General features: G+C 38.7%; 1 protein-coding gene across 1 annotated transcript in view; it reads right to left on the bottom strand.

Annotated features, from left to right (window-relative positions):
- PIGU (phosphatidylinositol glycan anchor biosynthesis, class U) overlaps positions 1–16,518 on the bottom strand; it is an 83,373-nt gene that overhangs the window by 41,065 nt on the left and 25,790 nt on the right. Inside the window, exons 5-6 of the mRNA XM_005879785.2 lie at positions 11,579–11,688; positions 9,249–9,349 (exon numbers count right to left, since the gene is read on the bottom strand). Of these exons, the coding sequence (XP_005879847.1) occupies positions 9,249–9,349; positions 11,579–11,688 (211 nt within the window). The remainder of the gene's footprint in view (positions 1–9,248; positions 9,350–11,578; positions 11,689–16,518) is intronic.

The raw sequence follows: 16,518 nt of genomic DNA, 5'->3' as shown, positions 1-16,518 counted from the left end.
CCTTAGATTGTAAATAATAATAATGATGATGATGACAGCCAATACAACAATAGCTGTCTGGCATGAATGCCGTCTTGAACCATAAATATATACTAGTAGATCCTATAGCAGAGTTGCATCTTATTAGACACATCGCATAATAAGGTTGCTTCTGATTAGTTAATTCTTGATACTGGAAATTCTTGTATACAAGTATAGGCACCTGATTTTTTAAAACGTCACTTTGGAGCAAAAAGGATAGGAATTACTATTATTATTTTGTAAATAAATCTAAATTATAACTATTATTGTCAGATCGATAAAAAGTATATATATATTGGTGTGCTGCAGAATTTTAGTAATTTAGCAATGTCAGCCATGAGATGAAAAAGGTTGAAAACCGCTGCTCTAGAGGAACCTCAGATGAAAATGATGGAATCCTCAGGCCTCAGGCTCATCTCTGCCATTGTTTTTCCAGGGCTGGGCTTCAGGAAGAAAACCTCTTGTTTTAACCTCCTCCCAGTGCTCCCCAAAAAGCCTCAGGGAGACTATCAATTCTGAGTGATCTTTTTAAAAGGAGGATATTATTGTCCAGCCGGTGGGGCTCAATGGTTGAGCACTGACCCATGAACTAGGAGGTCACATGCCCCGGTTCTGGGCTCCATCCCCAGTAGGGGGAGTGCAGGAGGCAGCCCATCCATGATTCTCTCTCATCATTGATGTTTCTAGTTCTCACTCCCTCTCCTTTCCTCTCTCTGAAATAAGTAAAAGCATTTTTTTAAAAGGAGGATATTACTAAAAGTAACCCCCAGCACCACCATTTACTAAGCACTAAGCACATGACCCCACACCATGCTAAAGTGCTTGCATTATTTTTGTTTAATATATTTTTATTGATTTCAGAGAGGAAGGGGAATTGAGCCCTCAACCCAGGCAATTGAACCATGACCTCCTGGTTCATAGGTCAACACTCAAACACTGAGCCACACTGACTGGGCAATGCTTGCTTTTTTGTTAATTCAGCTGAGGACATGCTTAGTGAGAGGACATTTTAAAACTTTTTTAAACGTCAATTGAGGATATGTTTATTGTTTTTAGACAGACAGGAAAGGAGAGAGAGAGAAACATCAATGTGAGAGAGAAACAACAATTTGTTGCCTCCTATATGTGCCCCAACCAGGGATCAAACCCATGACCCAGGTATGTCCCTGACTGGAAATTGAACCAACCAACTGAGCCACTCCAGCAAGGGCACCATGCTAAGTGTTTCACATGCACTTCATTGGATGCATGTATATGCATCTACATTTTCATTCACTCTTTACAGTCACTCCATGCAGTAGGGACTGTTTGAACCCCCATGTTATAGATAAGGAAATGGAGGCCAAAAAAGTTAATGACTGGCTTCAAGGTGATGTAGCCAGGAAGTGGTGGAGCTGGGATTGGCTACCTGATCTGTCTGACATCAGAGCAGCCTGAACTCCTAATCGTGCTGGACTGCCTCAGTAGTAATACTTCTTTTTCCTTGGGAAGCAAGTCTTGTCACACAGGCCTCTTTTAATACATTAAGGAGAGTTGTAAGGGTCCTTAGGTGGTAAACCTTGAGAATTTCTAGTCTGGAACATTTCATTATTGATAAATACCAACAATGTATAGGAGTACTTATTAACATTTGTCTGTTTTCCTTTTTATTTTTATTTTTTTAAATGTATTTTATTGATTTTTTACAGAGAGGAAGGGAGAGAGATAGAGAGTCAGAAACATCGAGGAGAGAGAAACATCGATCAGCTGCCTCCTGCACATCTCCTACTGGGGATGTGCCCGCAACCCAGGTACATGCCCTTGACCGGAATCGAACCTGGGACCCTTCAGTCCGCAGGCCGACGCTCTATCCACTGAGCCAAATCGGTTTCGGTTGTTTTCCTTTTTAAAGCTTAATGAAGACTAGGATTGAGTATTTTCATTAGCTCACTGAGAGGCAGAGAATCCTAGACCAAAGCCCCTACCTTTGAAGTGAAACTCAAGCTACTCTACTAAACTATTATCAACCTTGCTCACAGACCTGTGTTTCCCAGCCAACTCCCCAACAGGACATCACAATATAATGGCCTGGACCTTGTCCTGGCCTGTCACTCAGTATGTCCCGGGCAACCCTGGACTGCCACAAGGAAGCCAAGGTAGAACAAATAGAAGGAGTCAAGACAGAGCAAATGAGGTCACTCCCTTCTGCGGGGCACCTGATCCTTGGCAGTGTGGGAGAGAGTTGCGAAGTGTGCTTCCACTGTCCCTGTCTTCTTGTTCATCAAGTTAATTTATTTTTAATTATGTGCTCATTGAAGAAACTTTGGGGGGAAAATAGATATAGAAAAGAAATGAAAATCACCCATAAAGTCACTATACAGAAACAAGTTATCTTTCAGAATATATTTTCTCTTTTTGTTGCACTTTAACATAGTTGAGATTATATTTTACTAAAATATATAATTATTTTGCAACTGTTTTTAAATATCCTGTTCATGGGCACACTGTATTTAACTATATGAACAAACAGTGTTTTACTTAGCCTTTTCTCTCTCTATTTTGAAGTATTTTCCAATCATCATAAATAACTGCATTTAATGACTTCACATCATAAAGCTTTGTTTGTATGTCTACATTCCTTTAGAATAGATTCTCAAAAGTGAAATTAATAAACCAAAAGTACAAACATTTTAAGACTATTGTCAAACTGCTTGCCAAGAGTTATATTAATGTATAAGTCAGCTTGCCCTGTAGGAGAACGCCTATTTGGATAGCACCTTTGCCAGCACTGAAAGTTTTCTTCTAAACGCTCTGGCAACTTGAAAGGGGAAAAATAAAGCCACTTCTTTGTTATTTCAATTTGCTTTTCTTTATTAATTATCTATGGAGTTGAATATTTTTTCATGTTTTTCAATATAAAATCCCTTCATTTGTGAATTCTCCTGTTTTCTTCTTTAAATAGTGAATTATTCCTTTATTAATTTTGTTAAATATCTAAAGTATGTGGAATAAATATGAAATGAAAAATATGACTTGTAGATTTTATAAGTGAACTAACATCCTGTATCTACTTTTGTAGGAATTACTACTAATATACTCAAAGAGTTAAGAGTAGTTCAGAGACCTAACTAAAACAGGATTCTCCAAATATTTTAACAGATTAGAAATGTTATTTGTGATGCTGCCAACAGTGGAAAATAACAAATGTCCAGCAAAAGGGAAGGCCTGCGACCCCATGACAAATATACTTGAGGAACAGAGGGGAGGTAGGGAGGGGTGATAGCAGACTTACTTCTCATTTTCTATGTTTGAATATCTTTTATTCTTACCAAGTACTTAAACTCCAAAATTTTTTTAAAACTAAATTAAGATTGAAAGTAATTGCAAATATGTGACCAACGTCACACGATTCTTATGAAATAAGTGATAAAAGTAAAACAAAATTGTATGTATATCATTACAAAAATGTCTATAAATTCATTTGACAGAAATCTGAAGTGATACAATAAAAATCGTTTTTTGCTCTGGGTGACCAAAAATAGTATGGCTGCAAAAAAGATACATATAACATTTTTACAGGTTTTTCCCCAAACAAAACCTTCCCATTGACTTAAAAGGTTATACAAAAGATGTTTATAAAATGGTATAATTTACATTTTTTGTGTAAGACTCCTATTAAATGCATCTTCAGAGAGCATGTCTTCAGTATTTCTAGCTTTGCGCACAGCTATTTTATTTTATTTTAATTTCAGAGAGGAAGGGAGAGGGAGAGATAGAAACATCAATGATAAGAGAGAATCATCAATTGGTGGCTGCCTCCTGCACGCCCCACACTGGAGATCGAGATCGCAACCCAGGCATGTGCCTGACCAGGAATCGAACCGTGACCTCCTGGTTCATAGGTCTATACTCAACCACCGAGCCATGCTGGCTGGGCTGCGCATGGCTATTTTAAAGGTGACATTTCCAAAGACCAGCGCTCAGTCCCTTCTGCACAGCTGCAACATATAATCCGTATTTTAATGGTTACCAAGTACCTTGATAAATGAGTCTACCTGAGCCTGGTGCTCTGCAAATAGTAAACAGTCTTCACTATTTCAGAGCACAATCTTCAGAACAAGACAATGCAGGTCATTTTAAGTAACCTAATGATAAGTTAGTACTAAGTGGCCTACAGAAAGACCTAAGTCATTCTTATATGCCACCCTAGAAAAGATAAGTAAACTGTTAAGTAAAAGGTTCTATTTAAAACTTTTGATTCTTTATTTCCTGAGTGTGCAAACTATTTAGCAACAATGTATAAAAACAAGGACTCTCATACACTTCTTACCGGAGTGTAAATTGGTAAAACCTTGAAGGCAATTTAGCAATAAATTTCAGAAATCCTAAAGAAGGTACATATCCAGTGACGCAATAGTTCTATTTCTAGGACTTTATTATAAGAAAATAATTGAATATGATGTGAAAATTACTGTACGTTAGAAATTAATTTGTAGTATTATTTAAATATCTGAAAACTGGAAAATGAGCTAAATATTTAACTAGTATAAAAGTTGGTTAAAGAATTTCTATAGCCCTGGCTGGCTTGGCTCAGTGGATAGAGCATCGGCCTATGGACTGAAGGGTTGCGGGTTCGATTCCGGTCAAGGGCATATGCCTGGGTTGCGGGCTCGATCCCCGGTGGGGGGTGTGCGGGAGGCAGCCAATCAATGATTCTCTCTCATCACTGAGATTTCTATCTCTCTCTCCCTCTCCCATCCTCTCTGAAATCAATAAAAATATATTTAAAAAAAAAGAATTTCTATACATTCATCCATATAATGGAATAATATATAGCCATTAAAATTGACAGGCTAGATGTTTATTGACATATGTAGTAGGTTGTATTTTTGGCTCAGATTCTATACCCCGCTCTATGTCCAGGCTGTTTACCATGTAACTTTGCAGTGCCCTTCCATTGTGGGCAGGATGGAAGTCTCCACCCCTGGGCTCAGCCATGTGTCATGTTTTGATTGCTGTGATGTTAGCACGTGATGCAACCAGAAACGTAAAAAATGCATGCCTGACTGGGCTTGCTCACAGTTGTGCCTCTGCTATCACTATGACAAGAACATACCTACTTTCAACAATAAAGAAAATTTTTTTTAAAAAAGAACATACCTAAATTAGTCCCCTGGAAGATGACAGACATGTGGAGAAGAGTTTAGTCTAGTTTAACCAACTATAGCTAACTACTGATGCAGGAATGAGCCCTGATTAAACCAACAAACTGCCTAGCCACGTCCAACCCAGATTAGCTGACCCATGTGGACTTACAGATATAGAAGCTACTGCTTATTGTTGTTTTAAGCCACTGAGATTTGAAGTGGCTTGTTGAATAACATTTTTGTGGTGATAGTTAATAGATATAATATTTAAAAGTTTGAAAGAAAAATGGAGGGAAAAAATATGGAGATATATACCCCAAAGCTAACAGACTTCCAGTTAAAAATGGTAGATTGGTCACATGTGTATCATCTCTCTCCAAAAACTTCACTTAAAATGACAATAAAGGAATAAAACTAGTCTTAAACCACAAACAACAGGAGAGGAGATTATAGCAAAATAAAATGTAATAAATAGTAGAAACAAAGCAGGTAGAAGAAGGATAAATGACTGAGCAATATGAAAGAAATTACAATTCAGGGATCTCAGAGAGGAATACCAATAAAAATAAAGCCAACTCATCTCACAGACCTTCTGAGAAATTCATCACCTTGAAGGTATCAGATACTATGGAAGATGAGGTAAGGTACAGAGATGAAAATCAAGCTGAAAGTTTGTACACAGATCAGGGAGAACCCCAGGTCTCATCTCAACTATGTGCATTCTAACTTCCAACTTTCTACTCCATCCAGAGACTACAGCTTTGGAGAATATTAACTGAAGAGGCACAGTTTAGGGTGTACTAAGCACAGTAATGGTCTGAGGAGAAGTGTGGGCTAAAGAGAAATGAGATTACATACATTGTAATCTGCCACATCCTCTGTTCCTACTCTCACAACTTCAATAGTTGGTCACATGAACCCCCCACCCCCATCCCACTGCAACTCCAACTCTGTTACTGTTGGGCAGGAAATTGGAAAATTCCTCTCTGGAAACAGTAAATAGTTTCAGAGAAAAAGAAAACTTATAAATGATGACATTAGGGGTACTTCCAACCAAAAGAGTCAGCCCAATACCCAATCTCCCTACAGTGAGAATGATCCATTAACAAGTCCTGCCCCTGCAGTCTCAAATCATCTTGTTAGTGCCTCACTCTTAAACATAAACAGACAGCCAAGGATCACCATAAATGAGAGAAAATTCTCCTATATGAAAGACAGAGCCCGAAAGAAACAGGAAAAGAAAGTGGTGGAAGGATGACCAGGAAGACAAAAAGACTATGCTTGGAACAAATGAGAACTGGAAAAAAAAACACACCAAAACTCTGGTAAGAAAGACTACTGTGATGCTAAAAAAAAAAAAAATAGGCTACTTCAAAAAATAATTGAGACCAAGAGAAAACTTAAAAATGTAATACAAAATTTAAAAATTCAATAGAGGAGTTGGAAGATAAAAACAAAGAAATATCCCAGAAAAAGGGGAAGTAAAAGAGCTAGAACTATCAATAGAAAATAAAATATGCAAGTTAAATCAATCAAGAAAGTCCAATATCTAATAGAACAAATAAGTGGACAGAGAAAACAGAGAGAATTTGAAAAAATAATATAGAAACACCTTCTGGAACTAAAGGACACTAGTCTCTACACTGAAAGGACCTACCAATTGCCCAGTATAATGAATGAAGAAAGACCCATGTCAAGACATAGCATCATGAAATTTCAAAACACTGAGGATAAAAAGAAGTTCCTAAATCTTTCAGGAAAAAAATATAATGGTATCCAACTGCTCAATAACAACCAGGATGCTAGAGGACAGTAAAGCAATGCCTTCAAAATTCTGAAAGAAAAGTTTTTCCAATCTAGAACTGTATACTCTGCCCCAACTATTAATTTGGTGTTGAACTAGAGCAAAAACATTTTTCAGACATAAAATGACTCAAGATATGTATTTAATACACCCTTTCTTAGAAAACTACTCGAGGAACTACTTCAGCAAAACAAGGAGGAAAAAATCAATAAAGGAGAGAAGAAATCCAGGAAATAAGGAATACAATGCAGGAGAATTATAAAGAAAAGTCCCACAATAGCAGTTTTGAACCAGCCCTGGACAACAACCAGGACAGCTTGGGGCAAAATGGAGGATGCGTGAGGGAGGTCTCCAGAAAAATAATAGCACCGACAGACTATTTGAAGTCTTTAAGAATTTTTTAAAACTATTTTTAGGCACTTGACGGATCTAGCAAAGCAACTGGAGTGGGAAAAAAAAGAGAATTATTGACCACAGGAAACATAGAAGATTATATAAGAAAGAAAAAGTAATCTTACTTACTATTTTGCCCAGCAGTAAATAACATATATAGTGTCATAAAATACAGGTACCAATTACTGATTTAATCAAAACTGTGGCATAACTCCTTGAATAAAATGAGGTAAAGGGAAGTGGAGATATTGGTACAAAAAAGCTAAATCTTTATCTTCCATGAGAATGGAATCGATGTCTAAAAGTTATAATTCATTAAATAGCAATATGAAGTCTTATTTAGAAATATGAAAGTAAATACTAGTAAAAGCCAGAAGTAATGCTGTGAAGAAGTTGAACTACAGGTGAGAAGAGAGAGGCAGAGGGCTGCTATCTCATTATAAGCCATTTAGAAAAAAAATTTCTAATCTTAACAGTAACTCTCTGAATGATAGAATTTTGAGAAAATTTTCAAAGAATAGTTTATTGATTTTTAAAGAGAGAGAGAAAAACATCGATATGAAGGTGTAACATCGATCGAACCAGCAACCTTTTGGTGCACATGACAACACTCAACTGAGCTACATAGGCCAGGGCTCAAGATGTTTTGTTTTGTTGTTTTAAATATATTTTTATTGATTTCAGAGAGGAAGGGAGAGGGAGAGAGAGATAGAAACATCAATGATGAGGGAGACACGTTGACTGGCTGGCTGCCTCCTGCATGCACCCTACTGGGGATCAAGCCCGGGACCTTTTGGTCCATGGGATGATGCTCAATCTAATGAGCCACCACAGCCGGGCCAGGGCTCAAGATATTTAAATAAATCTTTATTTTGGCTTAGATGGAAACACTGATGAGAGAAAAACATCAATGGGCTGCCTCCTGCATGTCCTACCTGGGGATTGAGCCCAAAACCTGGGCATGTTCCCTGACCAGGAATCAAACTGTGACCTCCTAGTTCACAGGTTGACACTCATCCACTGAGCCACAACAGCCAGGCTGTAATTTTTTTTTAAATATATTTTTTATTGATTTTTTACAGAGAGGAAGGGAGAGGGATAGAGAGTTAGAAACATCGATGAGAGAGAAACATCAATTCAGCTGCCTCCTGCACACCCCCTACTGGGGATGTACCCGCAACCAAGGTACATGCCCTTGGCCGGAATCAAACCTGGGACCCTTTAGTCCACAGGCCGATGCTCTATCCACTGAGCCAAACAGGTTAGGGCTGTAATTTTTTTTTTTTGTAGTTCTTTTTCTTAATTGAATTTATTGGGGTGACTCTGCTTAATAAAATCATACAGGTTTCAAGTGTACAATTCTGTAACACATCATGTGCATACTGCATTGTGCGCCCACTATTCAAAGTCAAGTCTCTTTCCACCACCATTTATTCTCCTTTTGCCCTCTTCCACCGCCCCCCACCCCTCTTTCCCTCTAGCAATCACCATAATGTCTGTTTCTGTTTTTGTTTTGCTTAATCCCTTCATCTTTTCCACCAAGTCCCCCAACCCTCCTTCCCTCTGACAGCTGTCAGTCTGTTTTAAGTAACTATGGGTTGTTTGTTAATTTATTTTGTTCTTTAGATTACACATATAAGTGAAATCATATGGTATTTGTCTTTCTCTGACTGGCTTATTTCACTTAGCATACTCTCCAGGTCCATCCATGGTGTCCCAAAAGGTAAGATTTCCTTCTTTTTTTACAGCTGAGTAGTATTCTATTGTAAATGTACCACAGCTTTTTTATCCACTCACACTTGTGTAATTTAAAAACAATTTTTTAAAGTGTTGCATTGTATTTTTTAAAAGTCCACAGTATAAGTGTTACACAAATCAGGGCTTGTACTTATTGGGTGTCTTACCTTTTATCGTGGTCAAAATGAAGAAAGCAATGAGGGTATTGTTGATGGCACAGGTAGACTTGGCAACACAAGATAAGATCGTGTAGGGATTTAAGAGATAGCTGGGGAAAAGCACACATATTTGGTATTAGTAATCCTGGTCAAAGGACCAGGGAGTCTATGCCACTATATCCAGAAAATTCAAGAGATTTACTAAAAACATACTCAAGGGAAGGCAGCTTCTTAGAAATTAGTTCTCCTAAGTAAAAGAGAATGGAGTGGGATTGAGGCCAATGTGTAAAAGGTACTGAACTTTCACTCCTTATTCTGTGCTATGTGGTCTATAGAAAACTGTCTTATTTAATCATTACAGAGATCCTATAAACTAGCAATAACATTATTCCTGTTTCACAGATGAGGAAGCTGAGACTCAGTGATTAATGAACTTTCCCAAGGTTCACAAGCTAATGAATATATTCAAATTAGATCTCTCCAGCTCTAAGGCCTATATTCTTTCTACTACCTCAGATTTCAAAATGATAAAATTATACCAAACTTCCCCACAATCATATATCTTAGGAATGGCTACATGCATCTCTGAAAACCAAAAAAGCACTTTTTCCTCAGTCAGGTTCCTACACTGTGACACAGGCTACCCCCATTCAAAAGGTAGCAGCTTAGATTTAGCCCTCTTGGTAGTAAAACAGTATCCACCAGCCAGATCCCAAGGACAAAATAAGTTATCTGCTGACTTCGACAAGCTAGATGCCAGAGCACTTCACAGGACACCTGAACTTCCTCTAGGATGGAATTGAGCTGAAACATCTAGTCTTTTCCTGAGATGAAAAGGAATGGACTAAGAAAATGAATTTGAAATGTGGTGAGTAAGGAAAGCTCATGTAGTCATAATGGATTATTATTTCTATTTATTTCTATCTTGCTTCCACAAAAGATTAGAAGGTGACTCAAATAAGAACCGAGAATAAAAAATAACAGTAAAATAAAAATAGAAATAAAGAAACAAGACCAGGGAAAACATTAATAAAAGGAGAAAGTAAAGGCCAGGGAAAGAAGACCCAACTTGTCTCCTACAGCACTGTAATAATCAGCTTCAGATCTGGCTCTGCGTTTCCTGGCAGACAGTGTGAAAAGGGAGACCAGTTACATAATTCTGATTATCAGATAGGAAGAAACATACCAGTGTCTCAGGGAGATTATAATTATTATTTACAAATAAAGACCTTAAATCCAATACCTCCCAGGGCTGTAACACTAGCAGTTCTAAAGACAAAGGCCTAGAAATTGTTGGTGTGTTTTTCCCCAGCAATTACAGATAGGCTTATTACACAACCTTTAAAGAAATGGCTGCTGCTATTACAAAACTACCCTCAGGAGACATATTAGTCCATAAGGGATTCATAATGTTTCTAAACCTCTGGTTCATTTAAATAGTTCCCAGCAATATTTCTGAAATACACAGATATGAACCGATACCTCAAAACTGGTGGTGGGGGGAACCATTTCTAAATAGAAGGTGATGTTTAAGAAGCAGCTACACAGCCAACTATCTGGACTACTGAACAGGGGATTCACACACAGGCAGAGGGTTGAATAAACTGTCCTCATAAGGCTCCTTCTAATTCTAAAGTTCTAAGGTCATGTTTTTCCATGAGGAAACTTGTCAGACTTGTTTACTGTGTATCCCTAAAACTAGTATATTATTAATATTCAATGACTATTAGTTGATTGAATGATTATTCACATTTGCCTATCTCAGGAATATAAACGGGAATAACCTGAAAGAATTAAACTTACTGGCAGCACTGAGCACTCCTAGGGCATTCTTTCACAGAGCCTCCGTAAGTTTCACTCTCCCATACTGGTCACCCATTTTAGGCATCCGGGATGGGTCTGTTTGGAACTGTACTTGTTTTCTGAACTACAAATGGGGGGCTAACTTGTACATGAAGGATAGAAGCTGCTCAAAACAACAACCACATAAAGATCAGAATTTTATTCAATCCATATTATCACAACTGAAGAATGATCTTTTTTTCTTTTTTTTTAAAGAAACAAACAGTGGTTAAAAGTAGGCTAGAGCTCAGATCGAGTGAAAAAGCATCTGTGAAGGGTGGATTGTGCATGTTCCTGTATGAAGCTTTGTCCCAACAGAGAAAGAATGGCTCTGTCTCTTTTGCTGGGCAGAACCCCAGTTGTGCAACAGAACTACAGCAAATACTTGATGACTAAGACTGCAAATCTCCAAAAATACAACAAACAACATGAGAAAGTCTCATCAGATTTTCCTCGCATTTGTTGGCACTGAGCCTGTTTTGTCAGAGAATACTTACAACAGGGCCACTTTCAGAGGGATGTAACGCATTTCCATTGGCGTTCGGATGAGTTCGGCCACATCTGGGGCATACTGGTCTAGTTCAAGGAGGAGTTTCTGCTTTTTAAACTGGAAAAAATGACAAAACACATGAAACAAATTACTTTCCGTTGCTTTTAGGATAAAAACAAAAGTTCTTCCATGACCCACGTGGCCCCACCTCTCCAGGCACATCTCATTCCCACTCTCCTCACCTCTCACTTTCTGGGTTCAAATATCATGAACATGCCATGCCCCTCCTGCTCCCAGGCCTTTACATTTAACCTGGAACAACCTCTTCTCTTATCCTAGTGAACTCCCACATAGTCTTTAGATCTCAATAAAATAATCACTTTCTCAGGAAGGCACACTCACCCCCCACCTCGATTAGGTAAAATCTCCCCATTATGTACATTGTTTCATAGCACTGTTCACAGTTATAGCTTTTTTAAAAATTTATGTGACTAATATGTGGTTCCCTCACTAGACTATTTGAGTTCCACAGCGTAGGGACAGTGTTTATTGCCAATACAGTGAGCAAATGATAAATACCTGTTGAATGGCTATATGAATGACTAGGTGGCAAAAGCTCTTAGCCATTCTGAAGAGTTATTATCAGTGGCCTAAAGACTCCAAAGTCCCATCAGCAAAGTGAAATGTTTTCATGCAAAGTGAAATGATCCCCTGAATGTCACAGTATCCTGAGTTTTCTTCTGAGCTCCCCTGTTTCAAGTTTTTGACTTCCACAGAGGAAGTGGGGAATGGCCAGGATGAAGAGAAAGAGGGCTGGGTGTGGCTGGGCAGCTGGATAGGTAAGAGGGAGTGAGATGGGGGTGGAGAGCTTTTGCCTTACCCTGGTATGTCCCAACAAGTTCACAGGTGTGTTCCAGAATGAAAAAGAGTTAGGCAACCCTATAAGTAAACATGGGTCAGACTATAGATGGAAAAAGTCTTTGAACCCAAAATGGGTAGCCTTGCTCGTTTAATGATCAGAGAATCTTATTTAGACAGTATAAAATCAATGCTGCAACCTATTATAAAATAGAGTAATTCAGAGCAGCCATAGTAGTTAGCATTTAACTGTGTGAGTAAAGATTTAATGATGAAAACGACAGGTGACAACAGAATATATACTGCATTGTACCATTTATATAAAGTTAAAAGCATGCAAAATAATACTACATGTGATTTAGGGATATTTATAAGGCCATGTGTAGTAATAATAAACACTAAAGTCCGAACAGTGGTAACTGGTGAGAGGAGGAGTAAGGAGATGAAAGTATAGAGAGAGGCAACTCTATGTGTAATGTTTTATTTTTTAAGCCAAAATAGATTCATAGTATGCATTTTTAAATATACTTTATTGATTTCAGAGAAGAAGGGAGAAGGAGAGAGAGATAGAAACGTCAGTGATGATAGAGAATCACTGATCAGCTGCCTCCTGCATGCCCCACACTGGGGATCGAGCCCGCAACCCAGGCATATGCACTTACCGGGAATCGAGCCATAGGTTGATGTTCAACCTCTGAGCCATGCCGGCTGAGCGTATAATTCTTTATATATTTTTTCATATCTTAGGTATTAATAATTTAAAATTTTTAAGTAAAAATAAAAAAAGAGTCATCTTTCAGTTCAAAAGAAAATCAAAGGGTCATCACAGGAATACAAGTAACCCCGGATTTCTTGTATAATTTAAGCTAAGCTAGAGGCATAATCAGAAAACCTGAACAAACTTCAAAATTCAAAAACCTCCCTTTGATCATCGCCGAGAGTCCAAGTTAAGTGGTAGGAATTATCATCAGTAAAATTTATGCTGTCATGAACAGTTGGGGTTGTCTAATTAAAAGGACAAAAGGGAAACTAGGGGAGGGAGGGGGTAAGGGGGAGAGATCAACCAAAGGACTTGTATGCATGCATATAAGCCAAACCAATGGACACGGACAACAGGGGGATGAGAGCATGAGTGGTGGGGGTGGGGGCGGGGAGGTTGGGGGTTAATGGGAAATGAGGACACATTTGTAATACCTTAACCAATAAAGAAATTTTAAAAAAATAAAAAAATTAAAAAAGGACAAAATATAGACTAAGGTGCTTTTATCAAAGAAAAGGTGGCTGGCTCAGCAAACAGAGAGCACTGAGTGAGGACAGCTGCAGAAGCAGTGGTAAAAGGACCGAGGCCCCACTAGCTAAGGATTCTGGAGTTCTACTGCACAAAGAAGGCCGCCTGAATGGTGTGAGATCCACAAAGAAGGCTGTTAAAAGGAAACACAGGGAGTTCATATAGGAGCAGCCAGAGAGACAGGGGGGAATGCAGACCCATTCCCCAGGCTGGAAGCTAACCTGCAGGACTACACTCAGAGATGAAGGCAGCTAAACAGGGATGAGTAGACCCTGGGCAAAGGTGACACTGTGCCAACAGTGAAAGAAAAGTACTTCCTTATAATCCCAATCTTCCAAAATACTTTAAAATAGAAAGATTTTATGAAAGGAGAGTTTCCAGGAGAGAATGGCAGTTAGGCCAGCAGTCCCCAGATCCTTTGCTACCTCTCCTTTTGTCTTCCCCAGTATCACCAGCACAGCTGCCATTATGCCTTATTGGCTCAATATTGACTCAGCTTCCCTAAACATAGACAAAATTTCTCTTTAAAATCCTCATTGCATCCAGTTAGAGATAGGAAAGTGGCTAAGAATCTAAGGAAAATTAAACACACACACACCAAGAAAATATTAGAAATATAAAAATAGCCTTAACCGGTTTGGCTCAGTGGATAAAGTGTCGGCCTACGGACTAAAGGGTCCCGGGCTCAATTCCAATCAAGGGCACATGCCCAGGTTGCAGGCTTGATCCCCAGAAAGGGGCATGTAGAAGGCAATCAATGATTCTCTCTCATCATTGATGTTTCTATCTCTCTCTCCCTCTCCCTTCCTCTCTGAAATCAAGAAAAATATATTTTAAAAAAGAAATATAAAAATATATTAAGAAGTACAATTTAAAAGGCAGGTATTTTTAGATATATTCAGCACCTTGACAATGATGAGATTTCAAGTTACACAGGAGAGGTTAAAAGTAACCTAAAAGATAATTACCTGGATCTGTTACCTTTGTGATCATATTTTTAAAAGAATAGTTTATTTATTTTTATAGAGAGAAAGGAAGGAGAGGGAGAGAGAAAAACAATAATGTAAAAGGGAAACATTGATCCACTGCCCCCTGCATACCCCCTACCAGGGATCGAGCTCACAACCCCGGCATATACCCTGACCAGGGACAATGCCCAACCAACTGATCCACACCAGCCAGGGCACCTTTATGATCATTAATCAGCTTGTACACAGATGCCTGCACTCTCCTCCATATGTGTGTTATATTTCAGTAGAATTTTTTAAATTAAAAAAAAATCTCCAGGATGGAGTATTCCTTCCTTCCTTTTCTTACCCACTCCCTCATGCAGCCCTTTCCTGTCCCTCACAAGATTTGATTTTGCAAGGACATAATTCCCCTATTTCAAATAAAGAGCTGTTTTCTAATCATTGAAGCTGTGACTATACCCTTTTGCACCCCCAAAACCTATGGAGGGATGGGAGGTGAATACTCCACCCCCACTGCATCTCCAACTGTTAGCCTCAGCACATTCCAAATTCAGGAGCCTATCCTCCAAATTCACAACTCTCTAAGCACATTAAGGGGATACAGATTTTTATCACTCTCTACCAAATCACCTGCAGCTTTCTCACATGAATTCTTAGTTTTAAACAGGAAGCACATCTCAGCAAAGGACAACTAGACTAGCATTATTTTTGTCAAGTAAGGTAGATGTAAAATGCCATGAGAATCAACTGGTCATAATCAATCAGCACTCATACTCTACAGGCTAACAGTTGGAGATGGGGTGGGGATGGAGTTCCCCCTCTCTGCATCACAATTTTCTGGGATTCAGTTTGATTATAGACACAGCTCCATTACCAGGAATAAAAAAAAGTCTCAAATCCCAGCAAGACTAAACTGCTTTCAGACTGTATGATATGGGCCCATTCTGAAAAAGTGGGGAAGATTTGGAGGAAGACATGTGGCAATATTCTATCCAAACCAACCACAGTTTATTAGTATCATCAAAATCTGCCATTTAGAATGAGTTAATTTTTTTTTATATTTTATTGATATTTTACAGAGAGGAAGGGAGAGGAATAGAGAGTTAGAAACATCGATGAGAGAGAAACATCGATTAGCTGCCTCCTGCACACCCCCCACTGGGGATGTGCCCGCAACCAAGGTACATGCCCTTGACCGGAATCGAACCTGGGACCCTTCAGTCCGCAGGCCGTCGCTCTATCCACTGAGCCAAACCGGTTAGGGCAAGAATGAGTTAATTTTTGATAGTTTATTTTTTAATATATTTTTATTAATTTCAGAGAGGAAGGGAGGGAAGAGAGAGATAGAAACATCAATGATGAGAGAGAATCATTGATCGGCTGCCTGTTGCACACCCCCTACTGGGGAATGAGCCTGCAACCCGGGCATGTGCCCTAGACTGGAATCGAACCCGGGACCCTTCAGTCCGCAGGCTGATGCTCTACCCAATGAGCCAAACTGGCTAGGGCAATTTTTGACACAGTTTAAATGAAATTCTTATTCTGACCACAAAACAAAATATTCCTATAGGCTGAATTCTGAGGATGAAGAAACAAAACTATTCCAAAATTTAACTCGGTGCCAATGATAACAGAATGTCTTGGTGTGCTAAAAAACAAGGTAGTGACAATTAGCTCATTTGGTTTTTGGTCTCCCTCTAAATCACACAGAGAAAAAATTCAAAAACCTCTATATGTTTTCATATAAATTCAGAAATAAATTATTGGTGCATGAAGCCAACAATATTCTCCTTGACTTTTCTGTCACATAAACCAGTAAACTCGCCTGGC

The sequence above is a fragment of the Myotis brandtii genome, unplaced genomic scaffold (genome assembly GCF_000412655.1).
Source record: "Myotis brandtii unplaced genomic scaffold, ASM41265v1 scaffold61, whole genome shotgun sequence".
In the NCBI taxonomy this organism is placed as follows: Eukaryota; Metazoa; Chordata; class Mammalia; order Chiroptera; family Vespertilionidae; genus Myotis; species Myotis brandtii.
This window is presented reverse-complemented; position numbering and strand designations above follow the sequence as displayed.